At 41.8% G+C, this 17,564-nt stretch overlaps 1 protein-coding gene across 2 annotated transcripts in view; it reads left to right on the top strand.

Annotated features, from left to right (window-relative positions):
- Positions 1-16,379, top strand: part of LOC141106394 (uncharacterized) — a 119,533-nt gene extending 103,154 nt beyond the window's left edge. For both annotated transcript variants that reach the window (XM_073597148.1, XM_073597145.1), the window contains exons 4-6: positions 1,891-2,085; positions 5,434-5,553; positions 15,788-16,379. In XM_073597148.1, coding sequence (XP_073453249.1) covers positions 1,891-2,085; positions 5,434-5,553; positions 15,788-15,907 — 435 coding nt within the window. In that variant the 3' untranslated portion in view covers positions 15,908-16,379. The remainder of the gene's footprint in view (positions 1-1,890; positions 2,086-5,433; positions 5,554-15,787) is intronic.
- Positions 16,380-17,564: the final 1,185 nt, after the last annotated feature.

Genomic DNA, 17,564 nt, shown 5'->3' with positions numbered 1-17,564 from the left:
TACTACTTCGAGGTGTTTTCCTTTTCTTAATTTTCCCTTGGTGATGGAAAACTTTGTGTTTACAGCAACAGGATTGGGATAATATTGAAAGATATCACTTCAACTACTTCAATCACTTTTTTATGTGGACAATCAATCACTATATATATATTTTTTCACTATTGTGGGCACTTCAATGTGTAATCTAATTATTATTTGTCAATACTATGATTTTCATTTTTTTGGTAATGCAGGAGATATATTTATTTAGAGCACTTGAATAGTATGGTATCTAGCGCCCCCTAGCTTTCTTACATTTCCATTTTTTTGGTAATGCAGGAGATATATTTATTTGGAGCACTTGAATAATATGGTATCTAGCGCCCCCTATCTTTCTTACAATTGAACAGGTGTACCTAATAAAATGGTCCGGGAGTGTATATGTAAATATAACCAAATATCATTTATAATAGGGCTGTTACTGATTAAAATTTTCGTGTTCGATTAATTGATTTTTTTTTAATCAAATATTTTTGATTAATTATAATGCACATACAGATCCAACTACTTTTAGCTGACATCATGCGTAGCTCCTCCCCCGTACGCGTTACGTTCATTTAGAACTTCCTCAGAACTTCCTCAGCGGGGCGGGGCTACGGTGTCACCCTACAGTCTATTTAAATAGCACTGTTGTGCATCAGGGGGACCGATGGAGAGCCAGAGACATCCATCACCTGCTGAGACAGCAAAGTGTCAGCTCTTTGGAAAAAAAAGTGCCCTCATCATAAATGTTTCTTGATTGCTGGATAACCAATCAATGTCAGTTCATCGTCAAACTAACTTACAGCCAGGAAAGCCCCAGATATGTTGATTTTCATAGCCAAGTCCAGGATTTACATAGATGTTTATCTGAATACTTTGACCAGTGAGATCAAATCGTTAGGATCTGTCTTCCTCAATTTATAATTTCACGGACATCGACGTCACCGGACTCCCCCCCCCATCCCTTCGTTAGTAGACGGAAGCACTTGGGGAAGGGGGGAGGAGTCCGGTGACGTCGATGTCCGTGACGTCACCGGATCTCCGACGAAACTCCCTGAAGACCCGGAAGCCGGCGGAGAGGTGAGTACTGATCAAAAACATTTTGATCGATCAAAAAAAATTAACGGTTAATCGAGGAATTAATCCTTAATTTTCCCAGCCCTAATTTATAAAGAAGTATAATAAATAAGTCCACTATGATAAATAGTGATGGAAATAAACAATTGTTCCATCCATTGGATGTTTGGTGAAGGAAGTTCACATGCTAAAGGTTTACACCAACAATCGTGCACTTTCTTCCACCAAAAGTGAGACTAGGCACTCATCACATGAACGTGCTGCCAAAGAATGAAGCAGCAATACAAGCTCAATCTGAGATCCCCGGATCAATCCACTCAGTGGGTGTGGCAACTTTTAAATCCTCTTCTCACTGGGGGCATTATATGCACTAAGCACTCACAAGACCCATCAAACGCTGCCACTGACCCGACCGGCGTGGCGGCGTGACATTGTGACATCACGCTCTATGCTCCGCCCAACGCCTTTCTCGCACCTGCTCATCCTCAGGGTCCTCCCAGACTGACAATGCTGCTGTCCAAAGGTGTCTCTGTTCCTTCATCCAGAGTGTAGGCTCTCTAAAATAAAAAGTGTGTTCCTGGCTAGATCATCAGGTGAAAACACAGGGGGGGGGGAAATAACAAAAAAAAAGGAAACAAATGCAGCCACCACATCTAATGATTGGTAAACTGTGATATATTACATTTTTGGTTTGGGGTTTAATACCGCTTTAACACTTTGCAAATGTTATAAATAAGACTGTTGATGGTATTGTTGTATCATTGATTTATTCTTCCTGATTTCACTTTACAGATCAAAGGCTCTCTGTCTCTGAACATCATTAGCTCCATTTTCAGCATGATAGCTGTGATCCTAAATATTGTCAGTTTGGTAACCCTGCGGTGCTACAGTTACGGTTACTATGGCAATAGTGGGTACAATTATAATGACTATAACGGGTACAATTATAATTATTATGAAGCTCAGAGGCAATGCCAACAGGAACTTGTAAGTCTTATTCTGGTCATTATATAAATAGAATATCAAGTGTTTTCTATAGGTTTAATTTCTTTAATACATTAATCACTAAAAATATGTATACTGCTTCAATTAATATCATATATACTATAAAAAGGGGCAAGGTTGGATATCATACGAATAATATAAAATCTTAATGCAGTTTTTCTTCGTTTCTGTTATGACATTTTTCCAAGCTGTATTCTGCTCCATTTCTTTGGTGAAAATAACCCAAATCAGTGTATATTATTTAGCCTGTAGGAAAGTTATAGAGTCTATAAGCTATGGTATATACTGTATATCTGAAAACTGATCAATCCTGATGTACCGACTCATTTCTTGAGGCCCGAAAATGCCAGGAAAGTACAAATATCCCCCAAATGACCCCTTTTTGGAAAGGAGACATCCCAAGGTATTTAATAAGATGCATGGGGAGTTTTTTTGAAGTATTTTTTTTGTCACAATTTTTTGGATAATGAAGAAATTTAATTTTTTTTACATTTTTTTTTTTTTTTATTGTCAGCAGTGCAGTACAGCATCATCATAAAACTGGTGTGGCCGTGATCAGGGACTAACTGGGGACAGTAAATAAAAAATATATATATACATATATTTTTTTTTTCAATTTTTTAAAAGATTTTCTTCTTACATTCCTTTTCTTTTTTAAAATACAGTGACCAGAGCAATTTAGTCTTACCAGTGTAGTGTATTTAGGTTTTGTGCTGCCCTAGGCCTGACTAAACTTGTGCACCCCCTAATTTAAATATGACCCACCCCTTCCTGTCAAGGTCACACCTCTTGCTGTTTAAGACCCTCCCTGAATTTTTTTAGTTTGAGGACACTAGTTCTGAGGGCCTGGGGGGTGGGGAGCAATGGATTCCCTTAATTCACATAGATTTCCTCTCACTTCCTGTTTGGCTATGGGGCAGGAAGTGAAGGGAAATCTCTGCAATGAGACAGGGATGGTAAAAAATAAACTGACAGGGGCTATAACCCTCCCTTACTCTATTCAAAATGAAAAAAAAAAAAGTGATGCCTATAGTTCTATCTTAAGCACAAATTTCTGATAATTTTATGGAGAGGACTAAGAAGATATAACCATGCCACTGGTGCAGCAGAAAACATATAGCACAGTGAGGAAAGTTTGTGGTCCAGGATGAGAGGACAGTCAAAATTAGAAGCGGCGCCCCCCCTAAAGTTGCGGAATGCCGGCTGCCTGCATTACGGAAGTAGTGCAGTCGCTTTATGAGGCACTAGACTAATTTGCCTCTCAGCCCAGTTCGCCCCATAAGAATTGACTCACAGTGTAGCGCAAGCTGGCGGGGACTCTTTCCGTGCTGCCCCCCTGCAAAGTGCTGCCCTAGGCCTGGGCCTTGTTGGCCTAGGCCAGGATACAGCGTTAGTTACCATAGTAACACTGTACTACTCTGGGGAGGTGATCAGGATTTGTATTTTTACACACTATGATTGCTTATAACTGTGAATTTTACAGTTATAATCAAACATTATTTCTGAATAAAAACTATTCATTCAGTGTTTACTATTGTGATTAGCCGTGATTGGCCACAGCTAATCCCATGGTACAGATGGGCTGTGACTAGCTCTGCTTGTACCATTTGATCACTGTGACCAATCACAGAGTTCATCACAATAGTAAACATGAATCAAAGCCTTTCATTGTGTGCAATTTGATCTGCTGTGATGGGCCACAGCGATCCCATGGTACTGGCAGCAGGCTGATAAACTGATCTGTCATCCGCTGTGTCCGGTGGACACAGCGGGTGACAGATAGTGCCAGAGCGTGGCCTGTGGGGCACACACGAGGTGCGATCATGGGAGGACATCATATGATGTCCTCCCAGGATAATAGGGATCCCTAAAAAATATAAAAAAGTAAAAAGAAAGAACTCTGCGTTATGAGTGAAACTTAAAAAATATAACAAAAAGCTGCTCCCCTCAAAGTGCTTGGTGAGCAGACTTTGAGCTTGTGGGGGGTGTATAAAAATAAGGGGGCGCTAATAGTTGAGGAGTGTGACAGTAAAATACCAGTGATCAATATTTCATGGTCATTATAAACAATACTGTACAAAATAAATCATATTAAATAGCTACTTATAGTTAATATAATAAACTGTGCATCAGTAAACAGCCAGTATTGTGCTCATAGCAGATATATTAAACACATTCCTGCAAATAAGTCAAACCATACGTTAGATAATAGTGTGAGACTATCTGATCTGCTACACTCACACTATTAGTCAACGTGTGGTTTGACTTATCTAATGTGTGGTTTGACTTATTTGCAGGAAGGTGTTTAATATATCTGCTATGATCACAATACTGGCTGTTTACTGATGCACAGTTTATTATATTCACTAAATGTAGTTATTTAATATGATTTATTTTGTACAGTATTGTTTATAATGACCATGAAATATTGATTACTGGTATTTTACTGTCACACTCATCAACTATTAGGGCCCCCTTATTTTTATACACCCCTCCACAATAGGGATCCCGCCTGGCCATCATATTACAGTAGGCCGGATGGAAAGGGATTAAATGTTAGGCATCATCTCCATACAGCATATAAAGGAAAGAGAGAACGCCTCCAATAGTGTAGTATCTTTAATTTATTTAAACATGCCAACCACATTAGGAAACACACTCACATGTATTATCTGAGTCACAGACTCATTTCCAGCATTTTTAGCTGAAGAATTCCGACATCAGGCTCCGGACATCTCTTGGCTTCACCCTACGCGTTACGCCACTAGCCGACATGGCTTTGTTGGGAAAAGAAGACAGTAGTCATATTCAATGTCTATACACCCTAAACACACCATAAAAGATTCCATAAGTTCCTTATGGATAAACTTCATTAAAATGCCTGCATAAGATTAGGCATTCTCTGAGGTAAGGTTGAAGTTATTAATACCACATTTAAAAAAAAGGGACTACCACTCTCTCTTCCTTCCTTCACTATGCAGATCTTTCTGATCCTTGGCGGTGCCTACATGTTACAGAAACAGACTATATAGTCTATTTGAGGACAGGTGAGATATTAGGGGTCTTCTAGACTCCTGATTTCTCATTAAAGAGAACAAACCTAATCTTCAGGCCTAAAATTATTTTTTATACATGTAAACAAAAAACAGCTGTGGCTGTGAAAGGGCTAAAGGGACCAAAACCCAAATAACAGGGAAAGTGAACCTAACATCCAGGACACATCCCGGCATCCTGTATAATAGACATATACTGCATATATTAAACTAAAAGATTCCCCATACGAATCAACCGCTGACTTACTTATTTTATTTTTTTAAATTTTTTTTACAGAATGGTGCTTATGCTGTTATTTCTCTACTGCTTGTGATCAATTTGCTGCTCTTCTGTGTCACCATTTCCACCTCTGTTTTTGAATGCCGGTCTCTCTCAAAAGTACAAAGTGTCACCCAGGTAAGAGACGTATGGGATTACTGTAAAAAAAAGTGTCACGTCAAGGGACCAGCAAAGTCAATCACCCACCAGCTTTGGGAAACCCTTTGCTTTGAGATCCTTGTCCCAGCTCTCCCCTGTGGCCTTAACTAGGATTGTGTTTAGGCATCACCCTACTTGAGGCAGAGGTCTGTTTGCAGTGTGGCAAAAAGGATCCCCCATCACAGTACTGCTAACAAAAATGACATATTTAACTGAATGGGGCCATACCATAACCACAAGCCAAACACTAGTCATTCAGATGTCAGGAAAAGAAAACTGAAGTGTTCCCTCCTGAATGCCTTTCAGTTGCACCTGCATCGCTCTGAAAGGGACCCACCACTGATCTCTCTTTAAAGACTGACACAGGTGTAAAATGAGCCCTAAGAATGGATTTCTTCTCATTTTGGAAAGATTTCCTCCTACTTCCTATCAGTAGCGGCCTGTAATGCAGGGGTGCCGCCCCCCCCCCATCCATGTTCAACTCACCATAGAATCAGTGGGAGCCCAGAGCGTGTCACTTGCCACTGTCACCTGCCACACGTTGCGGATTGTCACTTGCCACGTCGCCTGTCACTAGATGCGGATTGTCACTTGCCACGTCCCATGCCACACGTTGCAGATTGTCACTTGCCACGTCCCATGCCACACGTTGCAGATTGTCACTTGCCACGTCCCATGCCACACGTTGCAGATTGTCACTTGCCACGTCCCATGCCACACGTTGCAGACTGTCACTTGCCACATCCCATGCCACACGTTGCAGATTGTCACTTGCCACGTCCCATGCCACACGTTGCGGATTGTCACTTGCCTGCTATAACTGTCTCTTGCTGTGTCCCAGAGTCAGGCTTATTCAACTGGTGACCCCCCTGTGTCCAAATCACGCTCTGATTGGCTGCCCGCTGCCCCCCCTTGTGCCCAGACCACGCTCTGATTGGCTGGCCGCTGCCCCCTATGTCCTGTGACAGTGAATGAACTCATCTCCCAGGACAGCGCTGAACGCGAGCCACGACCGCCCCTTCATCAAGCACCACCTACCCTAGCTGCCATGGGCTGAGCACTGAGTGTCGGCCCTGCCCCTCCCAGCCTGCGCTGACATCAGTGCTGGGCATGGAGCAATGGGCTGGCTGCTGCTGCGAGAGCAGAGAGAGAGAGCAGAGCGCACAAAGGGCTCATCCTGAGCGGACGTGTCAGCACTGCATCCCGCCCCAGGGGCAGCAGAGAGATGATGTAATCTCTCTGCTGCCGCGGCTGCCTGCACACTGCACAGTGAGGGCGGAACTGCAGGGATGCAGGGCGGGCGCTGGGCGGTGAGAGGTGATGTTATCTCTCTGCTCCCCCACCCGCCAGCTCCCTGATTGGCCAGCAGCCGCTCACACACAGTCACTGAGCCGCACAGCTGCTCACCAATGGAGCCGCCCGTGCTCTCAGCCGTGGAGCCGCCCGCTGGCCCTCACCCGCAGCGACGCCTGCCCGCCCACTCACTCACCCACATTCTCGGAGGGGGCAATTGCTCCGTTGCCCTCCGGATCCGCCCCTGGTGTATACATACCTCCCAAGTGTCCCTGATTTTTAAAGATTGTCCCATATTCGGAACAAAGTTTCTCCGTCCCTCTTTCCTCCTCTATTGTCCCTCATTTTGGTCTGATCTATATAAATGTATATAAAATGCACTACTTATCAAAAAGTGTTTCCCAGTGCTAAACATTTCATCCAATTTCTAAATACTGCATTTGTAAATTCCAAAAGCCAATATAAAGGAATAGTTTAGTTAAACCCACAAGTGCTTTTTCTTGCCACATAATTTTTTTGTATAATTCTCCTTTAAGGAGGGGACGTGGCGCAGGGTGTGTCCTATACTTACATACTTTTGCTAATAGGTGTCCCTCATTCACATTTCAGAAAGTTGGGAGGTAGGGGTATAGAGGCAGGGATCTGAATATTTACGGGAGTCGGACCAATCCACAGGCTGTAGGCTTGGCAGGGAGGTCACACAGGCTCATAATTATTAAGGTCAAACAAATGGCCACTGCCCCCCACCTATAACTGGCCTTCACAGCAAGGAGCACATGGAAAACCAAAGAAAATTCCAAGCTTACCAACCAGTCTGCAACCAATTGAATTATCCTGTCTACCAGTTTGCGTTAAAAACAGGGGTTTAGTTTGCACACATTTGCAAATACATGCGTAAGCTGCAGAGCCACTTCACGGTACCCCAGTATTATCCACAGTCCTAATTCTATAAATTTGTGAGAGCCTCCATAGTGGAAGCACATGTAGAATAATGGGGAGATAGAGGGCAGGTAAGCCTGGAGGGGCCCAGCCCTCCTTAACAACTTCAATACCAGGCACTTTTACCCCCTTCCTGTCCAGGCCAATTTTCGGCTTTCAGTGCTGTCACACTTTGAATGACAATTGCGCGGTCATGCAACACTGTACCCATAAGGAATTGTTATCATTTATATCACACAGAGCTTTCTTTTGGTGATATTTAATTATCACTGGGTTTTTATTTTTTTGCTAAACAAACAAAAAAAGACCAGAAACTTATAGCTGAAAAAAATAAAAGTGTTTTTCTTTGTTTCTAACATTTTGCAAATAAATAACCTTTCTTCATAAATTTAGGTCAAAATGTATTCTACTACATTTCCTTGGTGAAAATAACCCAAATCACTGTTTATTATTTATTCTGTAAGAAAGTCCATAAAACTATGGTATATAGATGAAAATCATTAAATCCTGATGCATTGATGGCCTATCTCATTCCTTTAGGCCTGAAAATGCCAGAAAAGTACAATTGTCCCCTCAAATGCCACCTTTTTGGAAAATAGACAGTTCAAGGTCTTTAGTAAGAGGCATGGCAATTTTTTTTTTTCTACATACTGTTACCAGCGCCTTCTGAGAGGATATCATTTGATGTCCACTCAGAAGGACGAAAGGCCCGGCCAGCCATCAATCTGCTATAGGCCAGATGGGAAGGTGTTAAAGGCACAGGAGCGCACTGGACACCCAGCATATAGCACAAAGGCTAGTGCATCACCTCACTTGTATTTTAACAGTACAACCAGCCTGTGCTATATGCTGACTGTCCAATGTGCCCCTGTGCCTTCAAGTAGGGGTGGGCTCCCTCCAGGCTTACCTGCCCTTTATCTATCTATTATTATACATGTGCTTCTACTATGGAGGCTCTCACAAATTGGGACTGCAGATAATACTGAGGTGCCATGAAGTGGCAAATGTGTGCAAACTAAATCCCTGTTTTAAATGCAAACTGTTAGACAGGATAATTTGGTTGTTTTCAGGCTGCTTGGTAAGTTGAGCTGGGAATTCTTTTGATCTTGTTTGCCATAAATAGAGGAGCCTGCCCAGTAAGGGGAGTCAGGTGGAAGATGGAGTGAGGAAGCTGTGCCGTTTAGCCTGGGAGGAGACCTCGGGGTGGAGGGGCTCTGCCTCCAGCCTGGGAGCTGAGAAGGACAGAGGGAACAGCAATACCCTGCTCATTTTGTTGTTCTTCGAGTCAAGTTGGGCATCTCATAATCCCTTATCCCTATCCAAGTTTACTATCCCTAATAAATACTAAAAACCAAGTCCATGGACTGTTTCTTGTCTCTGCCTGAAAGTAAGAAAATGCATGTTGCCTGGCTGTGCAGGCTATATGAGGACCCAATACGTAGTGGCTCCTAAGGGGGTAGCGCTACATCTACATGCAATTACTGTTGGCGACTATAGCCTTCCGTTAGTGTTTGGAACGCATGCTGTAAAATCAGTCAAAGTTGAGCTCCAAAAGCTGTAATGGGCAAATACAGCCCCAGCTGTTTAAATTGTATATGAAAAATGAGGGGAATAACTGCGCTACAGTGAAATACATAAACAATAACAATTATAGCCGCGATTCATCTATGTAACACAAACACAGTGAAATTAAATAAGAAAAAAAGGGGGGTTGAATCGCGCTAAAACAGATTGGTGATCATACACATCATCGCCAAACCAAATATTTAGAACTAAGTGAAGAGTTCCCCTTTAGTGCATACATAATATACAAAACACATGTCAAATGAATAATCAATCCAAAAATAAAATGTTCAAAGTGATAATAAAAAGTCCATGTATAAAAAATAAATCACCCAAGTGATATGAAAGTATCTTAAAAAAGTTCTAAAAAACATAAATTCTTGCTGTGAGAAGAAAAAAGTGTGCTTGCTCCACCACCGTGAAATCTGACTGGCCGCTTACCAGAAACTCATGATCCCCCGTTACAGAGGATCAGAGAAAGCTGTTTGTTAATACTGCTTTGAACCACGACCAATGGATCAGAGACCTTATACCGAGATGGGACATCAAAGACTGCAGGGTCAGGCTAAAGATGTTCACACTGACAGGTACTCAGACATCAGCCCACAGCTCCATATAGTGTAAAATCATTGACTTTATTGGATAAGTAAAAGGTTAAACTCACATGTTAGTAGACAATAGCAGGCATGTAGTGTAGTCTGGAGCGCCGGCCGGAAGCTCACAGACAGCCCGTCCTACTGGAAACAACAGCAGCAATGGGAGGTGACGAGAACACGTCGCTCTGCCCTACACGGTGTTTCGTGATAGAGTCACATCATCCAGGGGCCAAATGTATATGCACCAATGTCCATGCTGTGCTACAACACATAATGATGAAGAGGTTGAGGAAATGAGGAAGCCGCTGTGGACTGTGTATATTGTGAATTCATCAATTCAACCAAAAATCTCATTAATACAATCCTTCCATAGCCCATAATGTGAATAAACTTGTTTATGTGCATTAATCTTGTGCATAAACGTCACCAAGTAATCCACTACAAATATGTGAAAGATCAAAAACATTCAGAAAATGTATGCCATGAGGATATTCACATTTCACCCCAACAAAAAGTCTCCTTTGAGTTGATCCACTCTCTGCAAAAAAAAGTCTTCCATATCTCTTGTCCCATAGAGGACAATGGTGAAATATAAGCCTTGCATATGCAAGGAGATGTGGCAGAGAACAATACTGCTAGTTGCTGGTCTGGCTGGTATGGCAAATTTCTCAAGCGGATTCGAAAGCATGTGTACATGTGGGATTAAAATGGAGCCATACAAGGGGTGTTGTCATGGACATAGTGTTGCACCACATGTGAAGGCACAATGCACATAACACTGCAACGCACATTGACGTCAAGACATATGCACTACATGTGGCCCAATAATATATACAAGACAAAAAGGAAGAAAACCAAATAGAAGGCCAAACGAAAGCCAACTAAGTTGTCATGGTACAGTCATTGGAATTGTACTAATATAAATGAAAACAAAATAGAAATGACTGAAAACAAGTTGGCAATTTTTCCACCAAAAAGGAAACACCAAAAATAACCCCTCTCCCTCCTTATTCCAAATCAGGGGGAAATCTAAGAATCCAAAATACAGGCAAAATTATTTGAATTTTTTAGGCCCAGAAAAATATGGGTCCTTAATTTATAGATCCACATGCTCTCCAATCTCAAAAGATATTTAGCAAATTCACACCTTTCGCTCCTATGGTTCCATCCAGAACCCAGAAAAGGGGGATTCCATGTTATCATTATGATTGTATAAAGCATGGCGGGCTAAAGGTGATTATATATTTTCTTAACATATGTTTGGGATATGGTCTGAAATTCTCACTTAAAATGGACATTTTGTTTTCTGCCAAAATGGCCTTCGCAAACCATGAAGGAGGATATAAATAACTCCCTCTGTGTTGCAATTAGCAAAATGTCTAGCAGTCAAAGTTTTTCCATTAAATACATCAATCCATTTGTCAGCGTATACCTATTTGCAAGTTGAACAAGCCCCATGCTTATAGGTGCCCTTAGTTCGGCAGCATAATTGGTGATTGCTACAAAAGTGACTCTAGACTAATTGATCCCCTATTAAGTGTGGATACATATGTAATAGATGGTAAGATAAAAGGTGTCACAAGGTCAGATATGTACTAAATGGATCAGAATATTGGCACAAAATGCTGAAATACATAAAAGTGGTTTATTCCAAGCATGTAGTAAACTTAATAGCCAACATAGCCTCGTTGTGCTCCCTTCATCAGGACTTAAAAGAAGGACTGCAGATAAAATCTAAACATTTTGTTTATTAAAGAGTCTCGGTCCTCTTCAGCAGCTGGTACATGTTGCAGCCCATGATCCAACTATTACTTTACATCCCAAAGTGGAAGGGTCTTCAGTGTACAAAAGCAGCCCACATATCTCCTAGATGCCCTATTAAGACAGTAACAGTATAGTTTTGATAAAACCAATCATATGTACGAACTAACATCCACCTAAGGTTCCAGCACCAAAAAATTTTTAGATAAACAGTAACTGGATCTTCAGTGGCGTAGCTAGGGGGGTTGCAGGGGTTGCAATAGCGACCCCGCCCCTGCTTTGGGAGGCCCATGTGGCTCAGAGAGAGGCTCTCAGATTTCCTCACCAAGTCACTGACCAAGGGCATCAGCTTCTTCTCATCGGCCACCTTGTGGTCTCCTCTGGTCACCCTGTGGTCCAGCCCCCCCCGCATGCTGGGGGCTGCAGTCCACTGTCCATTCAGTGTTGTAGGGCCATGCTTCTTTAGGACTACATATCCCATGGTTATCCTCTACAGCTCCTCTGTAATTGGTTCATTCTCCCTGCCAATGAGGAAACAGGGAAAATGAGCAGAACAGCTGGCTGTCCTTGCTGCGTCACCCACACTGGCATGGCATCGCAGAGAAGAGAGGGGGGAAATCTCCGGCAGCTGCTGTAGTTCTGTGTGTGTCAGTGCTGCTGCCTGTGTGTCCGGTGGCAGCAGTGGCTGGCTGGATGAGCAGGGGAATCGGCATGTGTTTGTGTGATTGTGTTTGAGTGTGATTGTGTAAGTGTGTGATTGTGTGAGTGATTGCGATTCTTAGGAACAAAGAACACGGGGGAAAAATGGATATGCTTTAAGAGCATATTAAATAAGGACATTAGCCAGTGCATCCCAATGGGAAATAAATTTAGAAGAGCTAATAAAAGTCCTGGGTGGCTTAACTCCAACGTAAAAATGCATATAAAAGCAAAGGAGAAGGGCTTAAAAAAATACAAGACAGAGATCATCATCAGCATTCCAACATTACAAAGAATGCAACAAGAAATGTAAGGGTGCATTCAGGGCGGCTAAGATAGAACACGAAAGGCATATAGTGGAGGAGGGTAAAAAAAAATCCCAAGAAATTCTTTAAGTAAATAAATAGTAAGAAAGGGAGGTCAGATCATATTGGTCCCATAAAGAATGATGAAGGGAATCTGGTTACTAAGGATGGAGATATGGCGAAGGTATTGAATGTATTCTTCTCCTCAGTCTTCACGAGGGATACGGGGGGCTTCAGTAACCAAAACTGCAATGTTTATCCTCCTGACACGTCACAGGAAGCACCCTCATGGCTAACAAAGGACAGAATTAGAAATAGACTTGAAAAACTTAACATTAATATGTCACCGGGACCAGATGGCTTGCACCCCGAGGGTCCTTAAGGAACTCAGTCAAGTAATTGCCAAACCATTGTTCTTAATTTTTACGAACAGTCTACTGACTGGAATGGTACCAGATGATTGGAGAAAAGCCAATGTAGCGCCAATATTTAAAAAAGGGCCAAGATACATCCTTGGGAATTACAGACTAGTTAGCCTAACATCAATTGTATGCAAGCTCTTGGAGGGGATGATAAGGGACTATATACAAGATTTTAGTAAGGACAACAGTATCATTAGCAGTAATCAGAATGGAATCATGAAGAATCGTTCTTGCCAAACCAATCTATTAACCTTCTATGAGGAGGTGAGTTGCCATCTAGATAAAGGAAGTCCCGTAGATGTGGTGTATCTGGATTTTGCAAAAGCATTTGATACAGTTCCCCCTAAACCTTTACTTTACAAAGTAAAGGTCCATTGGCATGGACCATAGAGTGAGTACATGGATTGAAAAGTGGTTACAGGGGCGAGTTCAGAGGGTAGTGATAAAAAAGTACTCAGAATGGTCCGGGGTGGAAAGTGGGGTCCCCCAGGGTTCTGTCCTGGAACCAATCCTATTTAATTTATTCATGAACGACCTGGAAGGGATAAACAGCTCAATCTCTATATTTGCGGACGATACTAAGCTAAGCAAGGCAATAACTTCTCCACAGGATGTGGAAACCTTGCAAGAAGATTTGAACAAATTAATGGGGTGGGCAACTACATGGCAAGTGAGGTTTAACCTCCCTGACGGTATTCCCGAGTGTGGCTCAGGGTTAAATCTCATCACCATTAACGGTAACCCCGAGCCACACTCGGATTACATCTCAGGGTCCTGGTGCAGGTTACTTACCTTGTCCCCAGGATCCTGTGATGTCCCCCCGCGCTGTCTGAAGGCTCCGTCCTCTGCCCGAAGCCTCTCTGTGCCAGGGTCTGTTCCCTGCGAGCGTCGCGACGCATGGGGCGGAGCCTGGTGGCAAATTCAAAAAATGTAAAAATCATAACACATACAGTACTGTAATCTTACTGATTACAGTACTGTATGAAATCATTTCACTTCCCTTTTGTCCCCAGTGCTTTGACCCACGCCCTGCATGCAGTTTTATATTACATATACTGTTCTTTCTGCCTGAAAACTTGAGATTGTCCATAGCAACCAAAAAGTGTCCCTTTACGTCAAAAGTGGCTTTAGACCAGCTAGAAAACAGCGATAGTAAATTAGAACACTTGCAGAATTGAGCGATAGTGAATAGCGGGGAAATTTATTTTATTATTGTTATATTATTTTTTTTTATTACATATATTTATTATATTATAATTTTGTGTTTCTAACTTCATCATACCCAGGATATCTACTAGACTCTTGGTGGACAGATCTAAGTGTGTTATTGCTAAGAATTACAGATCTACAATATAAAACGCCAAATTTCTATGCAAAATAATTGTACCGCTTTGAGACGCAAAAATCTGAAATAATCATACCGCCAGGGAGGTTAATGTAAAAAAATGTAAAATAATGAATTTGGGTGGCAAAAATATGAATGCAATCTAGTCACTAGGGGGAGAACCTCTGGGGGAATCTAGGATGGAAAAGGACCTAGGGATCCTAGTAGATCCCTCAGGCTCAGCAATGGCATGCAATGCCAAGCTGCTGCAATCAAAGCAAACACACGGGTTGGACTTGATGGACTTGTGTCTTTTTTCAACCTCGCCTACTATGTAACTATTGTGTGATTGTGATTGTGTGAGTGTGTTTTTATATCTGTTTGTATGTGTGTGTATATGTGTACAGAGCATTCCACCTATCACATAACACACTGCAGAGCATTTCACCTATCCCATGACACTCTGCAAAGCATTCTACCAATCACATAGCACACTGCAGAACATTCCACCCAACCCCTGACACTGCAGAGCATTCCACCCATATCCTGATACACTGCAGAGCATTCCACCCATCCCATAATACACTGCAGAGCATTACAACTATCCCATGATACACTGCAGAGCATTACAACTATCCCATGATACACTGCAGAGCATTACAACTATCACATAATATACTGCAGAGCATTTCACCCCTCTCCTGACACTGCAGAGCATGCCACCCATCCCATGATACACCGCACAGCATTACAACTATCACATAATATACTGTAGAGCATTGCACCCATTCCATGATACTGCAGAGTATTTCACCCCATGGCAGAACTACCAGGGTCTCAAAGGTCGCACTTGTGACTGGGCCCTGACGCTTCGCCACCGCGGGGGACTGAAGAAAATGTGAAAGGGTAAGACTGAGGGGTCATAATAAAGGGCCCGACGATGGGAGTAAAGGGGTCCGGGCTCTGAGGGAAGTGTCTCTGGACCAGTGGGTCAGGGGGGGTCCTTCATGTTTTTTTGCACCGGGGCCCTGAAGGTTCTAGTTACGCCGCTGAGGATCTTCCTGGAACCAATGCCAGAGATCTTTTTTTACCTAGAGGATTGTTCTAAAAACCTAGTAATAAAACAGACATGAACATAAACCACAATAAAGATTTACAAACACGATGAAGCTTCTAAGAGCTTTCCTTCTATGATTTGCATTTCTCAGAAATTTGTCCTCATACCCTCTATCCTTGAACATTGGTCATAATATTTTGTCTTCCTCCTCAAAAATATTATTCTTTATCTTATTTTACTTTTATCTTTTGAAGGTGTTCGTGTTACAGAATGATGTCGTCCTTGCCATGAATCCTGGTGCCGTTCCCGTTCCCTTTCCTGTAACCACCACATATGCTCAACCAGCACCGCAGCCACCGGCATATAAAGCTTGACCAGACAATTAATAAAGAGCACCTGTCATATACATATTTTATGGCTAGGATCAGCTTTCTAATGGATTGTTTCCTAATTATTAAAAATCAGTAATTTAGCAATATTACTAAATTCTTGGGTTGTTTTTCTAAAAGTGATTACTTGTGCCAAAAAAGGTTCCTTAATGTGGTGAACTGACCAGGAGTTGGGACTTGACTTAAGAAAGGGGATCGTCTGTTTCACCTCTACTAGTACCATTAGTCTGCTCTCTATGATTAGTCCTTCATTTTATTATATTATCTTTTTTTGTATTGAATCTTTCCCCCCTTTCTTATATATGACTATTGTTTGCTCATAGCTATAGGCTGCACTTTGTAAAGCATGGCTAGGCTAATTTGGGGGCACATACAAAAATATACATATGCTGTCTGTATTTTCTATGTACTACATTGTTGCTATCTGTATACTATAATATATTCATTTAACTTAGAATTTTAGTGTGCTGACTTATTTACCGGTGCTATAGTTTTATTTATAGTTCTATGTCACCTTTTAGCATAGACCTTATTTGACTTATACTTTGGGCAGACCGGTAAACCTTTTTTGAAATTTCTTTAGTGCATATTGAACAAAGTATAATAAAAAGTAATATGTTGCTTTTCTAAAAAAAATGACAAACTAATCAGTAGGTTTTAGGTTGGTTTTGCCAGGCCCAAACTTGTTAAGTGTCCAAAACCCTACCAGCAATATACTTTTAGGCCTGGTTTACATATCTTGTCCCATGGAAGAAACAAGAACAACTTTTTTTTTTTTTTTTACAAAAGCTGTTTTTAAAATTCTACTTTATTTTTTTTAAACAAACATGCCTATACTTACCTGCTCTGTGCAATCGTTTTGCACAGATCAGCCCTGATCCTCTACAATAGTATACAACTGAGTATAATAATGAGTATCAAGCATTTACAATCAAAATCTTCAGACAGCAAAAAATTCTTGTATCAAATAAAATAAAGAAAGGGGGGGGGGGGGAGGGTAGAGAAAGGGGAGGTCAAGGAAATTCACATTTACCATCTTGACAACACTATTGAGCATAACTTCGCTCGGAATATGAAAACTTAACATCTAAATACCTTCAGGAGTGGAGGCAGCGTCTGTACATACCTGGCTGGGCATGGGATACATTGGTCAGGGAATATTAATTAACCTGAGTAATCTTACTATGAAAAAGAAAAAATAATAAACGTGGAAAAGTGGATGCTAAGGAGCAAAGTGTATTTGTGGGCATCCTACGGCGGCTTAAAGGTAAAGGAGTCCGGGGTGGGAGGTATTTTGAGGCTACCAAGTGAATTGGTGAGATCTCTTGTTAGGTACCAGTTCGTGTACCGGAATGGGTGCATTATATCCATTAGTGCCTGTGGAGCGAATGTAGCTTCGATGTATTTTCTCCATCTCTTAAAAAAACGTGAAGTCAATCGAAAATTAAGGGTGATGGTATCTAGTCTCTCCAGATGGAAGAGTGAGGCCAGGGTTTTTTAAGCACTGATAGAGTAGGTGGTGTCGCTGAGATCCAGTGAGACATAATAGTTCTGCGAGCCACTAGAAGACACAGGTGAGCCCATTGTGGAATATTTTGTGAAACCCTCGTTGGCGAGGAGGGTGAAGGAGGTATACTGAACA

This window comes from Aquarana catesbeiana, linkage group LG08, assembly GCF_042186555.1.
Source record: "Aquarana catesbeiana isolate 2022-GZ linkage group LG08, ASM4218655v1, whole genome shotgun sequence".
Taxonomy (NCBI): Eukaryota; Metazoa; Chordata; class Amphibia; order Anura; family Ranidae; genus Aquarana; species Aquarana catesbeiana.
Note: the sequence above shows the minus strand (reverse complement) of the source record. Positions and strands in the feature narration are given on the sequence as shown.